Source organism: Lagenorhynchus albirostris, chromosome 12 (genome assembly GCF_949774975.1).
Source record: "Lagenorhynchus albirostris chromosome 12, mLagAlb1.1, whole genome shotgun sequence".
NCBI lineage: Eukaryota > Metazoa > Chordata > Mammalia > Artiodactyla > Delphinidae > Lagenorhynchus > Lagenorhynchus albirostris.
Genome location: NC_083106.1, coordinates 64838 through 91544, shown reverse-complemented (window position 1 = coordinate 91544; position 26707 = coordinate 64838). Strand labels below are relative to the sequence as shown.

General features: G+C 41.7%; 2 protein-coding genes across 6 annotated transcripts; one reads left to right on the top strand and one right to left on the bottom strand.

Annotated features, from left to right (window-relative positions):
* Positions 1–114: 114 nt before the first annotated feature.
* Positions 115–14707, top strand: TBP (TATA-box binding protein). Of its 5 annotated transcripts, none has more exons than XM_060167934.1 (9): positions 121–235; positions 2137–2203; positions 2939–3139; positions 5376–5758; positions 8648–8735; positions 10736–10827; positions 11871–12038; positions 13244–13338; positions 14030–14707. In XM_060167934.1, the coding sequence occupies exons 3-9, from the start codon at positions 3086–3088 to the stop codon at positions 14107–14109; spliced, it is 960 nt and encodes a 319-aa protein (XP_060023917.1). In that variant the 5' UTR covers positions 121–235; positions 2137–2203; positions 2939–3085; the 3' UTR covers positions 14110–14707. The 5 variants fall into 5 exon arrangements, with proteins under 5 accessions (XP_060023918.1, XP_060023917.1, XP_060023915.1 ...); XM_060167932.1 differs by having other exon boundaries at positions 2137–2234; XM_060167933.1 differs by having other exon boundaries at positions 2137–2234; positions 2936–3139.
* Positions 14708–18205: 3498 nt separating this feature from the next.
* PDCD2 (programmed cell death 2) lies at positions 18206–25046 on the bottom strand. The gene is made up of 6 exons (XM_060168009.1): positions 24698–25046; positions 23901–24140; positions 23405–23536; positions 21344–21447; positions 20017–20130; positions 18206–18763 (listed from the first exon to the last, which is right to left on the bottom strand). Exons 1-6 carry the CDS (start codon positions 24978–24980, stop codon positions 18605–18607), a joined length of 1032 nt encoding a protein of 343 aa, XP_060023992.1. The 5' UTR covers positions 24981–25046; the 3' UTR covers positions 18206–18604.
* Positions 25047–26707: the final 1661 nt, after the last annotated feature.

Here is a 26707-nt window from a genome sequence, read left to right as displayed (position 1 = left end):
CTTAAGCCGAATACCCAGCAAATCACAGGAAGTGACGCAACACCCACACTTCCCATGGCCCGCGCTGCACGGTGGGCTGCCGGCCGAAGCCGAGGGCGGAACTGGCGGAAGTGACGTTAACAACGCGCGCCAGGAGTTCTGTAGGGTCGGGAACGGTCGCCGTAGCGGGCGCCTGGGCCGTTTGCGGCTTAACGTCGTTTTCGCCGACTGTTAGTTGTCTCTGCAGTGACTCCAGGTAACAGCCCTTTGAGCTTTTCTCTGAGGTTTCGTGTAGAGGTGACCGCTGCAGCGGGGCCCTGGGGTGATGGTGGGAGGAGGCGCGGAATGGACGGGGACACCGCGCGGGGGCTGTTCCTCCCGCTCGTGCTGCCGCAGCTTCGGCCTGTACCGGCTGCCTATCCCACCGAGTGCCTTCCTCTGCCGTAGTTCGAAAGCGGCTTCCCATAGTACGAGCGTGTGGTGCAGGGTGCTGGGAGGGGCCTGAGACAGGACAGTCCCGCGCATCCAAGACGCGGAGTCTTTATGTTCTGCCATCCGTTAATTCCTCTCGATATTCAAAGGGAGATTCACCCTGGCCTGTGCCCACCTGTTTTGCTACCAGCAGTGGTGGTTTTATAATAAAGTTGCGCTTGAGACTTTTTAACGTTTTGTCAGAGGCCGGAGAGTTCAGGCACGCTAGAGCGTTAAGATACAAATACACACCACTTTCCTTACGAGGTCTCCCTCCCTAGGCCCTGGACTGTGTGATTTTCTCGTTTAAAACTCCAGGTAGACGTCTCTGAAAAGATTATGCTTGATTTACATATGCAGTCACTAGAAGGCTATGCAGAATTAATTGAGTCTTTTCCCTTATCAGTGATTATTTCCAAAAAATATCGAATTTGACCAAAAAATGAGGAGATTCTGCGAACAACTCTCTTTTGTGAGGATACAGTAGTGCGGTAATAGTTGTGCGGTTTTCATGACACAGGGGAGGAAAGATGGTCAGTTCCATCACTGGGAGTGAGAGATGAGCTCTGAAAATGGTTACATGAGGCCTCAACCTAGTTCCACAGATTTGTTCTCTAGACTTAGTTTGTAAAAAGGGATCTGGAGCCACCAGTTTCTGGATAATCTGTAGTCATATTAATGAGTGGTTTAAATCCTGCCCTCATTAGCTCTTGCCTGAACCACAGCAGTGAGTCTTAAACCGAACTTCCAGACTCCAGTTTTATCTATTGGAATTCATCCACACTCTTGCCAAAGTAGATCTACTCATGGTGCACTTCAGAATCTTGTCACTGCTCATATTGCTTATGTAATAATGACTTAGAATCCTGATAATGTGACCTCACTTATATTTGCTGTCTCATCCCCTGCAGGAACGTTCCATGCAGTCATGCTAAATTTGTTGCTTGCATACTGCGTGCTCTTTCAGTGTTTGTCTCTTTCTGCTTCATCTTTCTTCTGCCTGAAATGCTGAATATAAATTCCTTCTCACCTTGCTAGACCCAAGTCATATGGTCCCTGCTTTATGAACATACTCTTCAAAACACTTGGCAGTTATATTGTCTTCTTTTGTGTAGCATGTATGCATTCATTCATGATCACGTACTATATGCCAGGCCCTGTACTAAGTACAGAGATTACAAAGACATATATTGCTGATTTCTTCACTCAAGGGGGTTAGCATAGGGCATATCTGCTATTATAGCACTTAAGTTTTGCAGTGATTATTTACAAATCCTTCAAATTGAACTCTTTGATGCCAGGGATCAAATGCCTCTTCATTTTTATATTTGCAGCACTTCTGTTGTTGTAAGAGGATAACAATGTCTGAAAGAGCATAATTTTCTTATATGTCTGATGTTTTCTGAAGCAGAGTTTTCTCTTTTTTTTGGTCTGTTTTCCATTGATGAATATGTAGGATATATAGTCTTTGGGGTCCTTTGTCCTTTCAAAGTCATTATCAGATTCTTTCTGAGTGCTTATTTTGTACCAGTACATGCTTGAGTTACACGTGTGTCTTTGACATATAACTTGTAACTTTAAGATCTGTAAGTTCTGTGTGAGAATATCTTATTAGATGGTAATGTTTAAACTGAAATCTAATAATAATAGCTAACATTTATCCTGTGCTTACTGTGTGATAATTAGATGCTGTTCTTGAGGTGTTAATCAGTCCTGTTTGAATCGGTCAGTTCTCACAGCAATCCTGAGCACGGTAGGAGTCCATCTGAACTAAACAATAAAAGGTAGTTCATCAGTCACTCGGTTCTTTTGACTAAAAGAAATTTCAAACGTGTAGCCAGTAAAGACATGATTTAAGGAAAGCCAGATACAGGCATAGTTTGTATTTATGTGTTCTGAAGAATTAAAGTTATTACATATATAAAAACATGATGTTTATTTTTATGTCTGTACGGCGTCTATCACAGTGTTTTATTTAAAGTAGTTGCTCAATAAATGAGCACACTAAAGTGTATTGGATCCAATTCAAAATTTATTAAACTTAATGCCCAAGACATTGTAGAGGATAGAATGCTGAATGGAATATTTTAAAACTTGAATTTAGCCTAATAGCTCTGTGTATACAATGCATAATAAATATTTCTACTCAGATATGACAGGTTCCTTAGGAATTTGTTTTCCCTGGGTGTTTTTCCCCAAAAGTTTTTAATGCTGATTATGTACTTTAATTTTTAACATTATAAGACTATAAATTAAACACATAAAAAAACAATTTTTGTTCTGTTGGCAATTTTGCATGCAGTCACAGGAAATGTGGAAGGAATAAGATTTCAGCTTTGTAAGGTAAAAAGAAATATATTCCAAAATAGTTTCATTGGTTTTTTTCATTCTTTGTTTGTTTGTTTTTTGTTTAACCATGAAACTGGTTTATAAGACTGTATAGCTTACCTGTATTCTTATATTAAACTTCAAACTTTTTTCAAAGCAGCATCACTGTTTCTTGGTGTGCATGAAGATAACCCAGAGAGTTGAGGAAGTCGCTAAGAGTGTGCTGGGGATGCTCTAGGAAAAGACTGAATGCTGAGGTGATTCCCAGTCCAAAGGTTTTTGATTTGCCAAGAAGAAAGTGAACCTCATGGATCAGAACAACAGCCTCCCACCTTATGCCCAGGGCCTGGCCTCCCCTCAGGTAATACAACTGGAGGGAGGGTACACGTAGGACAGAACCTGCATTGTTAGAGACAGTGTAAAAGGGAAGCAAGGGAATTTAACCATCTGTTGTTGAAAATGGATTTATATTTTTTAAGGCTCCTTTATTTCATTGAGAAGTTCTATTAGGCTTTGAATAAACATGATAGTGTTTGATTTGGGGAGTTTGTTTGGAAGCTAAAATGTGTATTTGTAAAACTTAATCTTTTGATAAGCACTTATGAAAGTGGTCTGAGTGATTATAGGGTGTTTGATTTTGGAGATAACTCTAACCAAATTATTTTCTAGTTTTCTTTTCATTTTTATGTTTAAGGTTCCAAATAACGTAGCTACTTTTAAATTTTTAAATAACTTCTGTTGAAGTGTAGTTTACATACTTAAATAAAAACACTATTATTTTTAAGGTTTAATTTTATTTATTTTTGGCTGCATTGGGTCTTCGTTGCTGCGAGCAGGCTTTCTCTAGTTGCGGCGAGCGGGGGCTACTCTTCGTTGTGGTGCACGGGCTTCTTGCGGTGGCTTCTCTCGTTGCAGAGCACGGGCTCTAGGTGTGTGGGCTTCAGTAGTTGTGGCACGCGGGCCCTAGAGCGCAGGTTCAGTAGTTGTGGCGCATGGGCTTTGCTACTCCGCGGTGTGTAGGATCTTCCCAGACCAGGGATTGAACCCGTTTCCCCTGCATTGGCAGGTGGATTCTTATCCACTGTGCCACCAGGAAGTCAAAAAACACCCATTTTAAGTATGTGTTTTGATAAGTGTATGCACCTGTGAAGGTTATAGAACATTTCAATCACCCTAAAAGTCCCTTCCTGCCCCTTTGCAGTCACTCCCCTAGCTCCAGGCAACTAATGATCTGCTTTCCAGAGTTAGAGATAGTTTTGCCTACTCTAGAATATCATGCAAATGGCACCATACAAGTATATGCTTTTATTTGTGTCTGTCTTTGTGTATCAGCAAGTTCCTTTTTATCACCAAGTAGCACTCTGTTGTATGGGTGTCCGACAGTTTGTCCATTTTCCAGTTGCTGACATTAGGGTTGTTTCCAGGTTGGGGCCATTGTGAATAAAGGTGCTTTGCGTTTGTGTACATTTCTCCGTGTCTGCTATGTTTTTGTTTCTCTTGGGTGAGTACTCAGGAGTGGGATTGCTGGGTCATTGTGTATGTGCATGTTTAACTCTATAAGGAAGCATGTTCTGAGGCTCTGCCAGCAACACGTGAGAGTTCTAGTTGCTCCACGTGCTCACCGGCCCTTGGGTTTTTACTTCAGCCGTTCTAGAAGTACAAGCATTTTCCTCTGACTTATGATCTTGAACATCTTGTCAAGTGCTTATTAGCTATTTATAGATCTTCATTTGTAAAATGTCCTTCACATCTTTTGCCCATTCTTTATTGGTCTGTTTTTTCATCTTTTATTGAATTTTGATTGTTCTTTATGTAGTCTGGATATGAGTTCTTTCTCAGATATATGTATGGTAGATGTTTTCTCGTAGTCTGTGGCTTAATTTTTAATTTTCTTTTTTAAAAAAATATATTTATTTATTTTATTTTTTTGTCTGCGTAGTTGTGCCACATGGGATCTTTCGTTGCGGCATGTGGGCTTCTCTCTAGTTGTGGCGCACGGGCTTCTCTCTAGTTGTGGCGCACGGACTTCTCTCTAATTGTGGTGCACAGGATCCAGAGCGCATGGGCTCTGTAGTTGCGGCACTCGGGCTCTCCAGTTGTGGCACATGGGCTTAGTTGCCCCGCAGCCTGTGGGATCTTAGTTCCCTGACCAGGAATCGAACTGGCGTCCCCTGTATTGCAAGCCAGGTTCTTAACTCTTAACCACTGGACCACCAGGGAAGTCCCAAGTTTTAATTTTCTTAATGGTATCTTTCAAAGAGTAGAAGTTCTCGATTTTTTCTAAGTCTTAAAGCATTGTTATCCTCTAGAGCCTGAAGGGTTAAGGAGCTTCCTTAAATTCTCACGTGTTGTAAGTAGCAGAGTTGGATTTCACACCCAGGTCTGCTTCCACATCCTAAGCTCTTACCTACTGTGTTATGCTGAAGAAGAAAGTGATGTGTGTAAGAACAGCAAGTTCCTCCCCATTACTGCTATATAACCCCCTTTGTACTCGGAAGGTGCCTGTCTTTGCAAATCTCATCTGCTGTTCTACCAGCCAAGTCCTACAGACACAAACACCAGCCAGCCTAACCCATTGTTCTCCTAACTTCCCACAGGGGGCCATGACTCCTGGAATCCCTATCTTTAGTCCGATGATGCCGTATGGCACAGGACTGACTCCACAGCCTATTCAGAGCACCAACAGTCTGTCTATTTTGGAAGAACAGCAAAGGCAGCAGCAGCAACAGCAGCAGCAACAGCAGCAGCAGCAGCAGCAGCAGCAGCAGCAGGCGGCAGTGGCAGCCGTTCAGCAGTCGACCTCCCAGCAGGCGACCCAGGGGGCCTCGGGCCAGACACCACAGCTTTTCCACTCACAGACTCTTACGACCGCACCCTTGCCGGGCACCACTCCCCTGTATCCCTCCCCCATGACTCCCATGACCCCCATTACCCCTGCCACGCCAGCCTCGGAGAGCTCTGGGATTGTGCCGCAGCTGCAGTGAGTACTTGTTGTACGTCCTTTCCCTGCCCTGGAGGGGTCCACTGGAACTGTGCTGCTCTTCTTTGTTCTCAGATGGATTGAGTTATTTGTGTGGCACTAATGGCGATCATGCATCAAAACTCGCTTTAAAAAGAAAAGGGGAAGCTGTCTGAGTCAGTGCCCCCAGTAAAAGGCTCTCATAACATCTTCAGAAACTTAGTAGCTGTGCTTATATGTTTGGGCCAATGAGGTCCAATTTAGATCGCATTCTTGTTATTGTAGACATTTCGCTGTAGCTGATCTACCAAATGAAGCTGTATGTAGTCTCCTTCCCGTGTGATATTTTTAGTTTTTGGGAAGATTAATACTTAGTCACAGAATCATTATAGTTCATAGTGGTCCTTGTTTTCCTTCATTGGTCATTGTAAGGGCTGCATGTAAATTTTTGAAGAACTGTGCCCTTGCCACAAGCTGAGGATGGCTGTTCTTGTCCTAAATGCATTTTTCTATCTAATTGAATTAGGTCCTGTATGTAACAGAACTGGGGGGTAGGGGACGGGTAGGGAAAATTTCTCCTTCCTGAAAACCAAATATTCTTAAATATCTGTCGCCGAGAAGTATATAGCTTTTGCCTTTAGGAAGTTTATGGCCATATCAGGGCATATTTGTAACAACTATGTTACCCAGTTTTCTTGTAAGTCATTCCTGATCATTTTTAGAACTAAGTAATGTTTAACCATGGATCCTGACTCTTATCCAGTGGCCTAAATCTTGCGTGGGTGTTTGTTTGATCTGAAACAATTTTAAAAACAAAATAATTTTAATCTTAATGATTTTAGAAAGATAAGCACTTGTTAGTTCACCTCTATAAACACCATACCCTATTGTCTTTTAACACTTAGGTGGCTCCTGTGTGTATCTAAGTTTGCACCTTTGGTTTAAATCGTAAATTCTACCTAGTTCAGATGGGGTGTTTGTTTCTTGCCAACACCGTAATATTTCTGGTATTCCACAGAGCGTCCCAGAAAATTCACAAGATTGTAGAAATTAAATAACATACTTGTATTTTCTTAATTTATTTTTGTTACGAACTTATTTATTTATTTTTATTTTTGGCTGCGTTGGGTGTTCGTCACTGCATGCGCACGCTTTCTCTAGTTGCGGCGAGCGGGGGCTACTCTTCATTGTGGTGCACGGGCTCAGTAGTTGTGGCTCGTGGGCTCTAGAGTGCAGGCTCAGTAGTTGTGGTGCATGGGCTTAGCTGCTCCATGGCATGTGGGATCTTCCTGAACCAGGGCTCAAACCCGTGTCCCCTGCCTTGGCAGGTGGATTCTTAATTGCTGCGCCACCAGGGAAGTCCAAATAACACACTTTTAAACAGCCAATGGATTGAAGATCATAGGGACAGTTAGAAAATACTTAGAGACAAATGAAAACAAAAATACAACATACTAAAACATATGGGATGCAGCAAATGTGGTGCTGTGGGTGAAATTTATACCTACAAATGATCACATTAAAAAACAAGAGGGCTTCCCTGGTGGCACAGTGGTTGAGAATCTGCCTGCCAATGCAGGGGACACGGGTTCGAGCCCTGCTCTGGGAAGATCCCACATGCCGCGGAGCAGCTAGGCCCGTGAGCCACAATTACTGAGCCTGCGCGTCTGGAGCTTGTGCTGCACAACGAGAGAGGCCGCGACAGTGAGAGGCCCGCGCACCGCGATGAAGAGTGGCCCCCGCTCGCCGCAACAAGAGAAATCCCACACACAGAAACGAAGACCCAACACAGCCAAAAAACAAACAAAAATATTTCAAATCAATAACTTAATGTTACAACTGAAAAAAGAACAAACTAACCCCAAAGCTAGCAGAAGGAAGGAAATAGTAAAGATTAGGGCAGAGATAAATGAAATAGAGAAAAGAAAAACAGTAGAGAAAATCAGTGAAACAAAAGGTTGGTTCTTTGAAAAAATCAACAAACGTTTAGTTAGACTAACAAAAAAAGGGAAGACTCAAATGACTAAAATCAGAAAAGGAAGTAGGGATGTTACTACCAATTCTACACAAATAAAATAGATAAGAAAGTTCTGTGAACTTGTGTATGTAAAATTGATTGGAAGGAAATAGGTGATGTAGAAATGAGAACATTGAGTTGATCAACCTAACTGGCATTACAATTGTGTATTAAAGAAGACACCCAACCTCTTTTCAACCTAATTATGAGCTATCAAGTTTTCAAAGGTATTGCATTTTGACAGTGCCAAAAAAAGACCCAGAAGCAGCCATGAGCTGGAACAGTTGGAGATGTATTTGCAATCTGGGATCAGTATTCACAAGAGAGTGATGTTACAACTCATTTAGAAGTTATTTATAAAATTATATAAGAATATTAAAAAATGAAAAGTGTTCATTGGACCCAGATAATAAATGGTGATGTTTGTTTTTCTTGACTTACTGAGGGTTAATCAGAGGAAAAAGCTGGTTTTCTTCCTTTGTCAAAGATAATTGAACTTTTGTTCTTCCAAAAGATACTTATTTTGAGAGAAGTGAGAAAGTCATACCTCACTTAGGAACCATGTGTATACAGAGCAAGTTACCCTCACTTAAGCCTCAGCTTCTTCATCTGAAAATGGCAGTACTAAATAGTTATTACTTCATAGTGCATTGTAAGTATTAAGTGAGATTATCTTTGTAAAATGTTGGCATGGTGTTTGGTACTTGTTTAAACACTTAATAAATGTCAGCAATTTTTAAAAATTTTAATTAAAAAAATTAAGATAGTTTAAATTAAACTAATTTAATCTCATTAAATTTCATTAAATTAGTTCTAATGAAAGAATACAATTTCTAAGTAATCATCTAACACTAACAGTAAATAATCATGTTTTCTTTTCTAATTTCTTACAGAAATATTGTATCCACAGTGAATCTTGGTTGTAAACTTGACCTGAAGACCATTGCACTTCGTGCCCGGAATGCTGAATATAATCCCAAGGTCAGAACAATTTTAATGTATTTCAGACTATAATAATACAGAATTTTCTTCCAAAGGTCTCTAGATCAAAAAGAATATGTTGTGTTTAAGTTTGTTGACAACCAGCAAAACAAGGATTTAAAGCAAAATATGCAGCATTTTTATTGACTAGCTGCCAAGTAGGAGACTCCAGGAATACAGCAGTCCACAGGATGAAGTTTGACACATCCATTGTGAGGGGATCACGTGAAGTTACAGAGCAAAATATATAGAGACTTCAGGAATACAGCAGTCCACAGGATGCAGTCTGACATACCCATTGTGAGGGGATCATGTGAAGTTACAGAGCAAAATATATAGAGACTCTAGGAATACAGCAGTCCACAGGATGAAGTCTGACGTATCCATTGTGAGGGGATCATGTGAAGTTACAGAGCAAAATATATAGAGACTCCAGGAATACAGCAGTCCACAGGATGCAGTCTGACGTATCCTTTGTGAGGGGATCATGTGAAGTTACAGAGCAAAATATATAGTATGATCCCATTTATGTTTTGAAAACTATATAGAATTGAATGCCATGCTACCTGGAATTTACTTCAGAATAGTCCAGTTGGAGAATTGGGAAAGGGACATATGGATGAAACAAGATTAGCCAAAAGTTAATAATTGTTAAAGTTGGATAATAAGTACAAGAAGTTTATTATATTTTCTACCTTTGTATAACTGCCGATTTTTTTATAATAAAAAGATTAAGGGAAAAATACCTACAAATTTTCCGATTTTAAGATAACAGCCTAGGGCTTCCCTGGTGGCGCAGTGGTTAAGCATCCCCCTGCCAGTGCAGGGGACATGGGTTCGATCCCTGCTCTGGGAAGATCCCACATGCCGCGGAGCAACTAAGCCCGTGCACCACAGCTACTGAGCCTGCGCTCTAGAGCCCGTGAGCCACAACTACTGAGGCCCGCATGCCTAGAGCCCGTGCTCTGCAACAAGAGAAGCCACCGCAATGAGAAGCCCGCGCACCGCAACGAACAGTAGCCCCCGCTCGCCACAACTAGAGAAGGCCCGTGCACAGCAATGAAGACCCAACGCAGCCAAAACTAAATAAATAAATTTATTTAAAAAAAAAAACAGGCTAATGCATATGGAAAGTCCATATGAATGTAGCATTATAAGAATTAATCTTTTGTCATAATTTTATTAAGTTGAATACATGATTTTACATAATTTTTTCTAATGAAATGATATTAGTTATCCAAGCAATAAAACCAGTAGAGGGAATTTAGGAAATGCAAAATAATTAGGCATTTCCTGGGACTTGTATAAACTAGAATATAATGCTAGCATTTTTACATGGTGGTAAAATCAGAGAGAAGACATATAGTAGTTTCTAAACTAAAATTGTGAAAGCAATCTAATTTGTCAAAGAGTGATCTTGATTAGAAATAATACGAATTTTTTCATGTGTAATTAGATAGCAGATATTAAATTTCAGTTATTTTGAAACTAATTTTTTGCTTTGTATCATGTAACCTAGTCACTGAGGCCATTACATTTATATAAATGCCAATCCACCAATTCAGTTTCTAAAGTATTGGAAACGGGAGGTAACGTCACTATGCGTTGATATGCTTGTAATCTGATTTATTAATTCCTTCTGGATGTGGAAAAGGTTTATCAGTAGATTTGTCTAAAAAAATTAATAAAACAAAATTTATAGTTAAAGATATTTTTGCAAATATTCCTTGTCTTCAGGTGTTGGGATGTGTATGACAGAACACAGAGATCTTGGTCCAGCCGCCTTAGAGTCACAACTTGTGTGCTTGCTCCATATGCAAAAGATGTGTGGCACATGGTGATGTAAGGGAGCCCTGTATGGAAACACATGACAGATATCTTGATAACTAAGTACCAGGTCCTTCTTACTATTTGGGGTGTTTTTTCTCATTGTCTAGTTCTCCTGACAGAAGTCAGCAGTCTGGCATGACATCATTAACTATTGTCTCTGGCTGTTTTAGCGGTTTGCTGCTGTAATCATGAGAATAAGAGAGCCCCGGACCACTGCACTGATATTCAGTTCTGGGAAGATGGTGTGCACAGGAGCCAAGAGGTGGGTTTAAAGGAGTTCATTGTCCTGGTCTGTATGTTATGAAAGAAATGGCTGTGTCATGGTTTCTAGGTGTTAGGCTAATACTTTAATAAAATGTTATTGTTGCTTTCTTATTAAAATAGTTGATTCTCATCACTTTTAGACAGCAGTAACTTCATTTTCTTAAAACCAGGCATTAGTTTAGGGTGTATGCTATCACCTTATTTCCATACAATTCAGCATGTATGCATGCCTCATTTTTGTCATTCATGACCCTGCACTTGAGAACCTTTTGTCGACGATGATACTGCTATCATTATGCTTTTGTTACATGAGCCCTGCTCTGCTAAGTCATAGTTTTGTCCAAGAGATGACTTCTAGGAATGGATAAAGAAAGACTTGGCGTAAAAGAGGAATTAGCGTATGCATTCTTTGAGTATAAGTCTCATCATTATTTTCCTATCCAAATGAAGCTTGTTAGTTTTCATCTCAGTAGAAATTTGTGAGCTAAGATACAATAATATTAATGATAATGGTGATGATGATATTATGTTTCACACGTATAAAATCTAGGGCTGTTGGGACTTCTCTGGTAGCCCAGTGGCTTAAGACTCTGTGCTCCCAATGCAGGCGGCCTGGGTTCGATCCCTGGTCAGGGAATTAAGTCCCATACGTGGCAACTAAGAGTTTGCATGCCACAACTAAAGATTCCACATGCCGCAACTAAAGATCCCGTGTGCCGCAATGAAGATCCCGTGTGCTGCAACTAAGACCCGGCATAGCCAAATAAATAAATAACTTTTTTTTTAAAAAAAATCTAGGGCTATCAGTAATTTGGTGAATTGAAGAGGGATTCATTTTGGTAGGCCTAAGTTTTCTGTCAAGGACACAGGAATACTTTGTACATAAAACTTAATGTCTGTTGAGCTTTTCTTTATTGGAAGGGGTGACCAGTTTACACTTTATAAAATATCTTTCCTAATTTGGACTTTTTATAAGTTTTTCATCTAAATAATTATTTTAGGTGTCTTTGAGTATGAATATTTCACTTTTTCTTTCCCTAGTGAAGAACAGTCCAGACTAGCAGCAAGAAAATATGCCAGGGTTGTACAGAAGTTGGGTTTTCCAGCTAAGTTCTTGGACTTCAAGATTCAGAATATGGTGGGGAGCTGCGATGTGAAGTTCCCTATAAGGTTAGAAGGCCTTGTGCTTACCCACCAACAGTTCAGTAGGTGAGTCTGAAATGGATTGTGATTGCTTTTGGCAACAAGTAATTTATAATCTATTTAAACATTGTTCATGATAAAACATGTGCAAACTAATTAGTATGTAAGAACAAATGATATACTTATAGGTATGTTTAATGTTGAAGTGTCTTCCTGATGTCTTTGGTAACACCTATTATTCTCACCAGCCTCCTACTTCCCTGTCATTTCACTTAACGACACCCAAAAGTCCCCTTTACTGGGATGAAATTGATTCCCCTTCTGTATGTTTTATCATTTTATTGCTCACTAAATACATTCTAAATACATGAACAAAGTCCACAACCTCTTGTATCAGTTTTTTCCCCAGTTGTTTGAATCTTTTGTGCTAGTCAACATTTATTTTCCCTGCTACTTCCTGATGAAGACTTACAAGGCAGGTGGTCCCTACCCACCTCTCCAGCCTCTCTGCTCGTAGCACCCCCAAGGCTTATCATGCCCTTATTGCACCAGGGCCCTTGCACATCCCACTTTTATACCTGGCACACTCTTATATCACTTTTCACCTAGGAAAGTCCCACTGGCATTTCACATATCCACCCTAGCATCTCTTCCTCAGAGAAGCCTATCTTGAATTTTCCACTAGGTTAAACAGAGTCACACATCCTAACTGTTTTCAATCTCTCTAACTAAGAAAATGAGATTACTAGGATTAGAATAAAACATACCAATAGTGCATTTAGTTAGACAACATAGTCAGGGAAAGATTCAGTCTCCAACTAGTATCTTTTCTATCACTTTGGTTAAATTGCCTGAACAAAGTTAACAGCTAGAGATATTTCAGTTTAAGGAGATGAGATGTGAATGATTAGAAGGTAAACTGTGACTGTCAGATCTTATAAATGAATGATTATTGGGCTCTTGTAAGTCGGTGTAAACTTGTCCAGAATGAAACTTGATAAAGGTCAGAGACTATAGAACATATTTATAAAGCTCTTGTTCTTAGGTCAGGAAATCCAGATTCATTAGAAATAGAGTTAGTTGGTCTTCAAGTGCCAGTTACAAGTTGGCCTCACTTGAGCCCTCTCTCCTGTGATGCTCCTCAAGAATTGGGCTTCACCTCCTCATTAGTTTGCTGCTTACTCAGTACTTTCCCTTGTTCAGGTCCCCATTTTTTCTAAAGGCATGAGCAGCTGTTAATTTCTAAACTGTTTTTGCCATTTTCCTTCTAGTTATGAGCCAGAGTTATTTCCTGGTTTAATCTACAGAATGATCAAACCGAGAATTGTTCTCCTTATTTTTGTTTCTGGAAAAGTTGTATTAACAGGTAAGTTGCAACAGGAAGTAGTGTTCGAAGTTTGGAAAGTGTGAAGAATGGCATTTTCTCAGTGCTAAGAAGTAATATCACAGTGTCGGGACAGTTGACTAGTGACTTGTAAAGAAGCTTTGCCCCTTTTTTGTCTTCCCCTGACCCCAACACTCTGATGGGAAACACACCCACCAGAGGGAGTGAGCCGAGGGAAGTCAGAGCACAGCCCTGCTGGTTCTTCAGCTGAAGCATGACCTTGGTGGGGAAGGGGGAGGTGGGCATTACAGCATAACAGATGGCGTTTTAAGTTGGGTACCATTGTCTAAAACTTTGGGGTTCATCACCATTATCATTTTGCGACAACAAAGGCAGATTCAAAAGAGCTTGTTTGAAGGCAGCGATTGGGAGAATAAGATTCAGCCACTCTGACTGCTGCCCTGCTGGGTTCTGACACAGTCCAGAGCCCAACACCAGTCACATGGGCAGACTGGGGAAGGAGGCTGGAGTCACCTGGGGCGCTGCTTTTGTAATTTTTTTAAGAAGCCAACTTAAAAAAATACCACCTTAAAAACAAAAATAGGATTATGACAAGGGTCCATGTTAATGTTTTAATGCATCTGTCTTACTAGGTGTGGAGAGAATTGTGCTTGTGGTTTTATGTTAAGAAATGCCGTTTCACACTCTTCTCTACTCCAACTTGTCTTCATAGGTGCTAAAGTCAGAGCAGAAATTTATGAAGCCTTTGAGAACATCTACCCTATTCTAAAGGGTTTCAGGAAGACAACGTAATGGCTGTCATGTACTCCTGCCTCCCCCACCCACTTGTTTTTTTTAAAACAAATCAGTTCTGGTACATTTAGTGGTGTTGTGGACGGCCCCATGTGATGAGAGGATGGATGTCTGGTTGTAGGTTGCAGCACGAGGTGAAGCTCCCCTGCATGTGTACCCCGTAGGGATGCCAGGAAGGGGGCGTTATTTCTGCATAGAGATCACCGAAGTGTTACTGTAAGTTGCTCGAACTGTGCTGCTATTTGGGCAGCGCTGCCCGTTTATTTATGTTTAGATTTTAAACACTTACTGCTGTTGACAAGTTGGTTTAAGGGACAAAACTTTAAGTGTTAAAGCCACCTCAACAATCGATTGGACTTTATTTTGTTTAATTTCTTCCCCATAAACCACAGTTTTTATATTTCTACCAGAAAAGTAAAAATCTTTTTAAAAAGTGTTGTTTTCTAATTTGTAACTCCTAAGGGTTATTTTTGTGCCACATTCCGCCTTTCCAGTATTGCAGGACAGAATAGAAATGTATTAATGAAAACAAATGGCTGTACATATTTTTCTTCCTTCAGAGTACTCTGTACAATAAATGCTGTTTATAAAAGTGTTAGATTGATGTTATAAATGAAACTTTGTAAGATTCATGTGATCATACTGTTTAAAAAGTCGTATTTTAGATATAATGCCTGAAACCATTTCAGTGTGTTTGCTTGCTTGCTTGCTTGTTGTTTGTTTCAATCAACATTTCATTGTATGTTGCAGTGAAAATGGAAGAATTGTCTGAAAATTTTAAGTTGCTCACAAAACATGTTTATTACGTCCCATACGTTGAGCACCTCCCGTTTCCCAGATATGTTGCCTTCTCACAAAAGCTGCAGTTAGGTTTTGTTCCTCTTTCACAAGTAGGGTAAGGTAGGCCCCAGCTGAGGGTCAGCCCAAGGTTACAGAGCCCGTTAAGTGGCAAACACGGGCTCTAAGCCAAAGGCCTTCAGTGTTAGAGCTGGGGTTGTCCACTGACTGGTGAGGTGTGTTTTTCTCATGAATATCAGGTGAGCACGTGTAAGTTCTTGGGGTTCATTGTTCAGGCATGTGTTTTTCTTTTTAATTGTAAAAATATTTTTTCAGAAACCAGAAAGTTTCTTCCTTCCTCTCCCTTCTGTCTGTTTCCCTAGGTTAACTACCAGATTGGTGGGTACCTCCCCAGCCCTCTTCTGTTCAGGTTTTTTTCTTTTGGGGGTGCTTTTGTTATCATATTGAAAAAAATAGTAAAGCATATGTTTGATTTTATAGCTTCCTTTTTTTTTTTTTTTTTTTTGCGGTACTCGGGCCTCTCCCGTTGCGGAGCACAGGCTCCAGACGTGCAGGCTCAGCGGCCATGGCTTACGGGCCCAGCCGCTCCGCGGCATGTGGCATCTTCCTGGACCGGGGCACGAACCCGTGTCCCCTGCATCAGCAGGCGGACCCCCAACCACTGCGCCACCAGGGAAGCCCCTATAGTTTCCTTTTTTTAGTCACTATATCATACACATTTTTCCATGACAAACATACTGCCATGAAATGGAATCTGATGGTGCCACATGATGTAATCTGATGGTTACACAACTTTATATATTTAACCATTTCCGTAATTATGGTCATTTATGTTACCTGTAGTATTTTACTATTATAAACAGGTGCTGCAGGGAACATCCTTTTATGTGTATTTGTGGATAAGTACAGGTATTTCTGTAGTAACATGCCTAGAAGAGGAGTCACTGTATTAAGAGCATTTATACATTCTAGGTTTTGATAGATCCATACCAGGTTACAGTCCAGAGAGAACATGGTGTATGAGGTACCCTTTTCTTGCATTTTCCAGTCATCAGTGATGTCAGTAATGTATGGATGAATCGGAAAGACATCAGTCCAGTATAATCTCCTTCTATTCAAGAAAGAATTGTTTCCCCACGTGTGAGTCTTCCTTTAGGTTCTTCAGTAAAGTTTCATAATTTTTTTCATATAGGGCTTTACATTACATAAAAGTTAATTCCTAAGTATTTTAGTTCATTATTAATGGCATTTTTCATAAGACTTTAAAATTATTGCTGATAGATTTATTTCCAGTCACTTTACTGAATTCTTGTTACTCCTTATGCACCAGTCCAGCAACACCACCCACCCAAATAACCATTATCTTTTTACAGTAATTACCTAAACACCAATATAGGTTAGTCTTCCATTTTAATAAATTGATGTTTTTATGTCTGCTTTATTCCTTAAGTTCCCCTGCCATCTCATTTAAGGAAATTTATAGGCTGTTTGGCTGGTAGTTTCTTACAGTCTGTCTTGCTATTTGCAAACTCAGGATGGTGCAGCCAGCATGTCCCTCTGTTCTCTGCATTTCCTGCCGGTGGGTGACTGCATCTAAAGGCTTGATCTCTTTCTAAAGACTGTAAGTAGTGTTTGTTAGGGATTTAATGTCTGATTGGCATCTTCTGATTGATCCACTAATTCATTAGTGGGTTGCAAAAGATAAAATTCTAATTATTTTTTTCATGATTTGTTAGAATACTTTTTTATATAGTTATATACTTCTTTCACATAGCAGGATAAGTTCTTGCTGCTTTCCCTTTAAAAGTTTTCAAGATAAAATACCTCATGAGTTCGTCCTAATATATCCAATCCAGATTCAGACTACAGGGTTTTTATTTGATCAGTTCTATATTACGTATTTTACGCTGAGAACCCTTAATTTTTAAAGACACGTGGGATGATGAGTTAGTTAGAATAACAGAACACTACCACTAATATGAATATCAAAAGCACTGAAACATTTTTTCTTTGCTGTGATCTCTGAATTGTCAAAGGATGATGAGACCAGCATTCAATGTATCAAAAAGGGACAGGTGACTGCACTGCTCTCTACAGTAGGGTGAGCTGCCTGGTCAGGCAGTATCTGGGCCAAGCAGAGGTTTGGGGGACAGCATGCATGGGTTGGCAGTAGTGATTGATGTCCTCCGCAGGAGCAGCTGCTGGGTGAGATGTGTCGGTCATTTCATGGTTGGCATGAAGGTTTTTAAATGTCTTGACATATCTAGAGGCAACTGAGTTTTTTTATTTATCTAAATTTTCTTATTTTTGTTTTAGTTATTTTCAACTAGTTGCTTTTTTTGGACATGGTTGCCAAGTCAGTGCTGGAAGTCTGTCTCCAAATGGAAATGCCTGGTGAACTTGCTGTCATCTCCAGACCTTGGCAGGGATACACACCTAAAGGATAGCTTGGTGGGTTACCAACATGCCTGCAAGAATGTCTACATAATCTGGGGATCTCTCCAAATAGACAGACCCTAAACAATTTGCTTAAAAAGTCCTTCGCAGTCAGGATGCTGTCCTACTGGGGCAAACTTCTGATTTATAGTTTGGGCTATGAAGGCCCCACTAGTCCAGTATTTTATGTATCTTTATATAAATTACATACATATCCACACACACGTGATATGGACTAAAAGGCCAGGATTTCCTGATAAAAAACTATAGTGAAATAGCCAAGTCAGTGATATTAGCAAGTGATATTACCTCCAAAAAGATGTGTTTATGGTGGCAGTGCATTTCAGGGTTAGCAGGGATGTTACCAGAACTAGCTGCTGGTCTTCACACAGTGATCAACAGCAATGTCTCCAAGTTTGCCTTCGCAGCAGTAAAGCCTGCCCAGCACCAAGAGAATTGGGAATTATCACAAGTATAAATCACCTGGGGCTGGAAGGAGCCTTAGCGTGGCTGGTGGCATTGATTCAGGAACCGCTTGTGTAAACAGAGGCATCGGAAACAATATCCCTCACTTGAAAGCTACCTCAGAGCCTTCCCTCAGGCTGACCCAGGGAAATTCCCGTGGCTGATTCCCTGTCCTTATTTGGGTTTACTTGCCATGTGGACAGTGCTGTGAGATGGGGAGATGGAAAGAGAAGACCTTTCAGTCTCTGGTCTATAAGCAGTGCCACTGGCTGACCAAAGTCAGTTTTGAAGTAGAGCTTCTCTTTGAACTCAGGAAGTCTCTTGGGGTTTTACCCAAATATTTTTCTCCTTGTTTTAACTTTGCAAATTTTAGGGGAGAAATGCTCTTGAGTGATGGTTTGACTTAATTAGGCACATAACCCATTTTTATTATAGAAAGAAATATACATATAAGTAAAAAGATCATGTCACTTAGTCCCACTGTTCAGTTAACCAGTTCACACCTAGTGCATTTCATTCCAGATATTTTTGGTGTATATATGTGTATAAATATTTTTACAAAAATAGCATACTATGAATACCATCTACAATGGTACCTTGGCATCTTTATCTTACTTGATGTGCATATAAGTCTGTATCATTAAGACTGTGTAGCCTCCTGCTGGACAGATACACAACACCTAAAACAACATCTTTGTGTATCTCTGGTATAATTATTTCCTTAGGATAAAGTCCTAGAAATGGAATTGGAAGGTCTAAGAGATGATGAATATTTTGAGGCTTCACACAGTTGTCTTTAGGCAGTATCTGTTATATCTTGCTTCCAAACAAATTCCTCTGTGTAGCCAGTGCCCAGGCCACAGCTTTCAGCACAGGTGAAGACGGCCAGGACGCCCCAGTCGACACTCCTGCCCAGTCTGTCGGCCTTCAGGTAGTTGAGCAGATGAGGCATGACCTGGGAAAAGGATGGCACAGTCAGAGCGCTCCTTGGCGGTGATGAGCACAGTCTGCTTTCAACAGACCAGACCTTCCTGGGGATCCTGGTCTCTCCATCTCCACACTCCACAGCAAGATTAAAGACATTAATGGTGTTAACATACTTAACAATCTAAAAATACTTTGCAACTCTATGTTTCTTTAAAGTCCCTCTCTATTTGGTGTCTTTCTTTTTCGTTTAAGAAAGAAGTTCCTAAGTATAATAAGATCAGCTGACCTATTTGACCTGGCTGTTAACCTAATTATTTTTTTATTAATAATATGCCACAAAATAGGGATGAGGCTTCTCTTTGGGCAACTCTTATTTTGGTTTATTTACAACCTGAATAGCAGATGCTGTTACTATGACTCTGAAGAAACACTAACCTAGTAGAATACAAAAAGGAAATCTATTGATGTATTTGTATAGACTAGAAATGGGTCTTAGGAGTCAGTGGTCTCATGGGAAAGAGTAAGAGCCAGCACTGCCACTACTGTTATCAAATTGCTTTATACAACCACCGTCAGCTCATCTTGGGCGTCAGTCAGAGCTCTGGCAGTAAGAACCAATTAGTTTTGGGTCAGTCCACAAAAATCCTTTTTTTATCCTAAGAAACAAATATCACTTTATAAGGTTAGTGAATCCACAATTCAGGAGCATTTCCGCCCAACCCAAACGGATTTTGATGCTAACAACTTCTTGGGGGGGGGGTTACCTTAATGATTACATTAATTTGTTCTCCTAACAAATCTACAAACCAAGACTAAACAGAGTAAGCGTTCTGAAACACTCTCACAAAGGAGAGAGTCAAATATTGTAAAAAAGGTATATTATTTTAAATTATAAAGGTAACAATAGAGGCACTAAAATAATATTGACCCTAACCACACTGGGAAGTGGGCGATGGTCTAGATGGTGTGAGTGACTACATTTAAATCCTCACTACTGCAGAAGTCAGTCAACAGATGTCTAAAAAACTAGTAAACTGATAAATCTCAGAAAAAGCATGCTATTTAAAGATAGAAATAACTACCAGATAACCAGTAAAAGATAATTCCCTCCTTGTAACAAGCCCTAAGGTGGGGTAGGAAACTACTGATTTTCATTATAGGGAACCTTCCATAACACCATAGGGACCCATACACATATGTTACTTTGGCAAAGTTTTTTAATGCTTAAAATTATAAATCAGGGTAATTACATACTAAAATAGTACTTATTTAAGGTCATACCTGGAATTCAAATATTCTCTTGGCACCACAGGGGCAATCTGGAATATCCTTTTCTTGAGGGATATTTTCACCAGAGATCCAGATGGGGGCAATCCCTCTGCCGTATCTGAGAATCTAAAATCAATAAGGATCAGTTTAAATCACCAACATCTCATGTGATCTGAGGATCATCTAGAGAAGCTTTGTACATACTCTTACGATTGATGAAACGCTCATCTGAAAACCACTTTACTGTCTGTCCCCCTGTGCCCCTCCACTGGGCACAATTAAGACCGTTCTCAGCGTCATCAAAGGCAGCGGTGCCCAACCTTTTTGGCACCAGGGACTGGTTTTGTCTCGTGAAAGACAATTTTTGCACGGACAGGGAGGGGGAAGGGGGTGGTTCTGGCGTGAATGCGAGCGATGGGGAGTGGCAGCTGAAGCTTCACGGTACCGGTCCTTGGCCCAGGGTTTGGGGCCCCTGATCAAAGGGACTGTTTCAGCTTATCTGATTCAGGATATCCAAATTATTTTGCTTAGATGTCAATATGGTTAGAATCTGAATCCTATGACTATTTTGTGAAGAGACTAACAATAATCCTATTTCCCCATCACCAGGTTGTCAGTCTAACATGCAGCCCAGGGTCTGTGCTTACCTTCACACAGATATAAGGAAACTTAGTTAACAATTTTTAAAGGAACAAATACCAAGTGAGCCACAGTGTTTAAATAAAACAGAAGTAAATTTTGTTATAACATCTTATATAACAAATGAGTGACCTTCCTCAATATTTCTTGTTAAAAGCATATGTGTTGCTAAAAACTACCTTCTCAGTATTTAGGACCTAGACCTACTCTTCCTATAAGCCCCTGGATGTTGATTTGCTCTAGCGACTGGCTTATGGGAATTTAGCTGTCTTCTTCAGTGATTTATGTTTATGGTAAGGGAAGTTAAGGGGAATAAAGTTAATGGAAGAAAAGAGGCAAAGGGAAGCATTTGCTGAATACTTACTGTGAGTCTACAATCTACCTTAATCCTCGAAACCACTCTTTTTTTTCCCCCACACCATAGATACAATTACATCAGAAGGTCAATATGTAATTCAAGAAGCCAGAATTCTTCATAACAGCAAAACCCATTATTCTTTTCACAAAACCACAGTGGTCTTTGTGCTAATGTTGCAGGTTGGTTTCTTAGTTCCCCAACCAGGGATCAAACCTGGGCCCCCAGCGATGGAAGTGCAGAGTCCTAACCACTGGACTGCCAGGGAATTCCCTACTCAGGGTTTATACCCCTAAATCACCACCTGAAAAGAACAGAAGGAGCTGTAAATGAATTCTATTTTACCTGTTCTGGTTCAGAGGATATTTTGGTTTTAAACTTCTGGAAAATTCTATCTTCCCTAGATTCATGTTTTGCCATGGAATCCAGTTCTTCCTCAGGTGTTTCACCTAAAAAATTATCAACATAACTATTATGCAACAGGAATAATCTCCATGTCTGGACAATAAACACATGCTGAGGGAAGCCAGTTTTAAACAACCAACTTAGTGTTAAATCAGACAGTGAAGGCCAGATGTTTCTACAGGCTTTCCTATTTTAATTCATTAATGTTTGTGCTTTAAGACCATCTGACTTTGCAGGTACTCCATGAAGCATTATTACTATGCCGGCTCCTAGTAAGAGCTTCTCTTTAAAACTCCATATTAAAAGAACAGACCCCAAGTCCCAGTCTGAGGACTGCTGTGCCCAGCACACAAAAGGGCACCCAAAAAATATGAGCCCTGCTTATCACTAGTGTCCTTCACCCATCTGGACTCTTACTTCCAATCTCTTCATGTTTCATCTCTCCTTTCCCTTACACTCATTCAGTCATCACATGCCCTAACCCTACCAGCTCACTCCTTCACACTCACCTCTGGAATCTCAGCTACCTGAAACACCACCATCCCCAACAGGATCGAGTCTTTGTAACTCAGAAGATATTTCTGATACCCTGAATGTGAACTGTAAGCCAGTAAGCTGACATTCTAATCCAAAATTTAATTTAGATTCTGAAATCTACATTTTGGCTCAAGTTTTGGAGTAAGACGTGAGCTCAGACTTCAGTTCTAGAACTTAACAACTTTAGTCAGTTATATGACCAAGCAAGTTATACCCAGAACCTCAAATTCCTCACTGCAAAATGGGGCAGAGTTTCTAACATATTGTTCTGATGTCAAGACTTTAGTAAGATCATGCACAAAAGGCCCGTGGTACAGAGTAAGTGTTGGATCAATTTTGGCTACGGCTCAGTCTCAGCACAGGCACTGCTCCAGAGTATGATAACCTTGAAGTAACTGATGAAATCAAGTATCTGAAACTTGCCAGATAAAAGGGCCCCCTGCTGCCCACCAAACACTGCTAGGCACTCTCATGTCCACCATCTCAATCAGAGAAACTTTCCAAGTCCTGGAGCCAGATAAACTTTCCAAGTTTCCAGCATCCTGTGCAGCCCCACCCAACTGACCACCTGGATACTTCCTCTGACATGTTTACAGGAACCAGAACGTTCCTGTATATGCCAAGGAGGGAAGTACAGAAAGGATATCTTCAAATGAGGCAATATTTGAAAAGTATAGGTTGCAGCCTCCCAAGTGAGTTGCCTTTTCCTATCAGTGCTTCTCTTCTTGGCATCTTGAGCCCTTCCTTTCAAGCATTATATTTAATCACTTAATGAAAGAGTTTTTTTATTCTTTTTTTTTTTTACATTTCTATTGCTTATTACTTTATTGGCCCCATGTCTGAGGGAGCAGAGACAGTGTGGATCAATGGCATGCACTGTCCAGTTTAGATACAGCATGGTTTCATTTCACTGGACACTCAATACAGGGAGTTCTCTCTCACCTGTTATTGGAAATTTTCTATCAGACTCCTTCATCAGTGAATTCTTCCCCAAAGCACACTCTCTAACACTACTACCCACCAACAAACATAGCATCCCTCTCCCTAGGTGCTTTTAAACATCTGGCACTGAATCTTCTCATATGTTAGTTAAAAAGAAAAACGTTTCTTGTCTTAGCAATGATCTAAGACGGGTGTCTCCAAACTGGTTCTCTAATCCCTAGGTCTCCATGGCAGGCCGTCAGTGTCCCCTGAAATGGGTGACAACATGTCCCTTGAGGCTGGAATGTTGGGACACTTGACCCTCTACTTTCTCTCTGCTTCAACTAGATTCACTATTCTTCCCCCCACCTTTTTCCTTTTTTTCTTTATACATATATCCCCTTTTATAGATTTCCTTCCTATTTAGTTCACCACAGAGCACTGAGTGGAGTTCCCTATGCTATACAGTAGGTTCTCATTAGTTATCTATTTTATACATAGTAGTGTATATTTAATGAATGAGTTTTGAAACTGATTCCTTACCCATGCTACCTATAATCTCTGATTCATCATCTTTTCCCACAACTTCAGGCATAATCTCATCTTCTGTTTCTATTACAATTTCAAATTCTGGAAAAAGGAAGCTGTGGTCTGGAACTGTACTGTCCAAATCACCTGAAACAAAGTAAGGTAACTAGCATCATTAGTAATCATTTAGTTTGGAAGGTCAAATAATTTCCTATATCTGAAGTGTATTCCATGTCATAACAGTTTTCCCTAGTAATTAACACATGTAGCTCCAGCATTTTAGATTATGGCTCATAAATTAAATGACTATACTAAAGCTAGGCTGGGACGTGAGTGGGCAAGACCTCACAGTTCCTTCTTCATAAAGGTGTTTATGTCACTAGTTAACCAAAGCTTTGAAAAGTATTACACCTTTTGTAATGTTAATGTTTATCCTCAAAATGAAAGATTTGGCCTGACAGACACTATGAAACTGAGCTGAGATTTAAAAATAAAAACAGAATTGACTGACCTTGTGTACAAGCCTGCTTATGTCCCAATCTCCAGTCCAGAGTCTGATGCTCCTTGCTGCAGTAATGTGCCTTGTGACATCGGGAGCATGTTTTGGGGCCTAAACAGCCACAAACTCTGCAGAGATGAGCACCGGACTCGAGCTGGAGGCACACGGATTCTCCTGTCTCCAGCGGGGGATCCTCGGAAGGTGGCTCATAGGCATAGAAGTCATTTCTCCTAGGCAACTGATTTCTAAAAACTAAGGAGAGAGAAGGAGCAACGTTACACATGTTTTAAATAAAACAACATAGCAATTCAAATATTTGAGCCTTCACTCCACACAGGACTGAAAAGACAGTCATTTTTTAAAAAAAAAATAGAAAGTTCTTGCTTTCAAAAAGCTTATTTGCTGGAAAGGAAGAAAAAATAAGAGTGAAAACGAGAAACTTTTTAAAGTCCATACAACTAAGTAGGCTCTTTGAGCTTGTTCAAATTAGTAACAAAAGTAACATTAAGTCAGACTACATACATATGAGCAACGTGTTGGAACCCAGGTTTCCGAAAAATTACAGGTTCTATATCTGAACACCTACTACCGACTGATTAACAAAAAGCTGGGGTCGAAGAAGGCGCGAGCCCTTGGAACTCACCCCCACCCCCGGAAACGCTCGCGGGGTACAGGGGAGAGGCCCGCGGCGGGGTCGCAGAGGAGGCTGCACGGTCCCTGGGCCCTGACCGCAGGCAAGGAAGCGCACGCGCGACCGGGGCCGCAGGCCTCTCACCGCGCACGCGCTACCCGGGCCCCGGGCCGCTCACCGCGTAGGCCGGCGCAGCACGGTGGCGTTCGGCAGCAGAAAAGGAAGAGACCGCGGTGGAAGGCGTCGGCGCGGCCCGGAAGCGGTGCGTACAGCTGCAGCAGGAAGGCCAGTGGGCGGCCGCACAGCGCGCAGGCCAGCCCCGCGGGCCCCGGCAGCCCGGCTGCACCGAGCCACGCCGGCCGGCCGCCCACCTTACTGGGGAACTGCTCGCTGCGCAGCCGCCACGCCGGCGCCGCCTCCACAAAACCCAGCTCAGCCAGCCCGACGCTCCCGGATGCCATAGGCGCAGGAATTAGGCCCCTCGACCTGCCGCCCCGCCGCCGACAGCGGAAGTCGCCGCGGAAGCGCGGAGGACGGCCGGCCAGAAGCAATTGGACGGCAGTGGAGAGGGGGCGGGGCCATGGGGAGGCCTGGCGTGGGCCGGCTTCGTTGTCCCTGACTTACGATTGGTTGCTGGGGCAGGGGCGCGAAGCCGCTTGAGTCCCCGGGGGTCACGTGGAGGTCTTGGAGGGCGTTTAGGTGAGATAAGTGCAGCGGAGCGCGGGCTCTCTGACTTCCTGACGGCCTGGGCACGTCCTGCAGACGCTGTTGAACGCTCTGGGTCTGGGAGCACATATCCGCTCACCTAGGGGCGGATGACCCCAGTCGCCTCCTGAGCCCTGGAGGCGGGGCTGTAGGGTGGCGGGGAGAGGCAGGGTGGAGATGCTGAAAGATTCAGAAATGTCATTGGCCCAGTTGGTCCAGGAAAGGGACGGAGGGTGGCGTGAAGGGTGCAGTTAGGGAGAGGGTTTAGGATGGTGGGGACGGGATAAGCTTAGGGGTTAGGGCCTAGAGTTAAGGGTTAGGAGTTAGGTTTGGGTTTAGGGATTGGGCCAAGGGCTAAGAGTTGGGGGTTAGTGTTGTAAAAATTAATAAGCAGAAACCTCAATTAAATAGGACGGGAGACCAGAACGGAGAGCTCTCATGCGTTACCGCAATTGCGGAGCCCCACAGTGAGAAGAAAGACTCTCATTTCCTGGCCTCAGGAAAGGACTGAGCCAGGACTCAAGGACTCAGCCAATAAAAAGTTGTGTACTGTTTGCTATAGCCCGTCCAGGGTCCTCTTCCTTTCTGCAGAGGTGTTTCCTTCCCTTGACTCATGGGGATGCTCATGTGCCTTGCTGTGGTTGCAGACCTCCAAGTTGTGATTTTCTCCCGATCCTGAGAATAAACCCATATTTGCTGGAGAAATATCTGGCTGTCTGTTTGTTTCAGGTCAACACCAGGAAAACTAACTCAGGAAATGACCTAATCTCCCTTACATACCATCTTCAGTTAAAAAACAAAAGGTGTTGGGAGAGGGGGGAAGCCAGTTAAAGGAGGTCATCAGGCAGTGCATAGTAAACAAGGGTATGTTTGTTATGTAGATTTAAGTCCAGGCCTTCTCCATAGGTAAAAGTTTCTTGAGCTTCAGTTACCCTATTCCTGGTACAGAGAGGGAGACACCCTTTCAAATGGAGATTTACCTCATAAATTCCCCTCACAGAGGGAAACACTACTTGGTTTTCTGAGCTCTTGTGTGCTTTTTTTAACCCTAACTGTAACCCTAACCCTACCCTAACCCTAACCCTAACCCTAACCCTAACCCCACGGTGCTCAGGGTCTAGGACAGGTAGAGGGAGAATTTAAAAGGTAGAAGGCAGAGCGTTATGTTGGGGTGGGTTCAACATCCACCCCAGTAAATCAGAAGCAGGAGGTTAACATATCCTGGGGGGAGAGAGACCCTGTGGACAGAGGTCCTGGGGGTGCACTGATCATAACCCCCTGAGGTCATATGTGCCTGTCTGACAGGAGGTCCTATATGTGGGCCACCTGTGCGTGAGGGGGTCGAAGTTGGGTTTGGACACAGAGTTGATGAAATGTGCTGGTACCTCCCTTTGTGGAAATGTTTTCGAATCACAGAGAAGCTGAGAGTCTTCTGGATGTTCTCTTTGTCAAGAAAAATAAATAAGATACAGGAACTTGATGG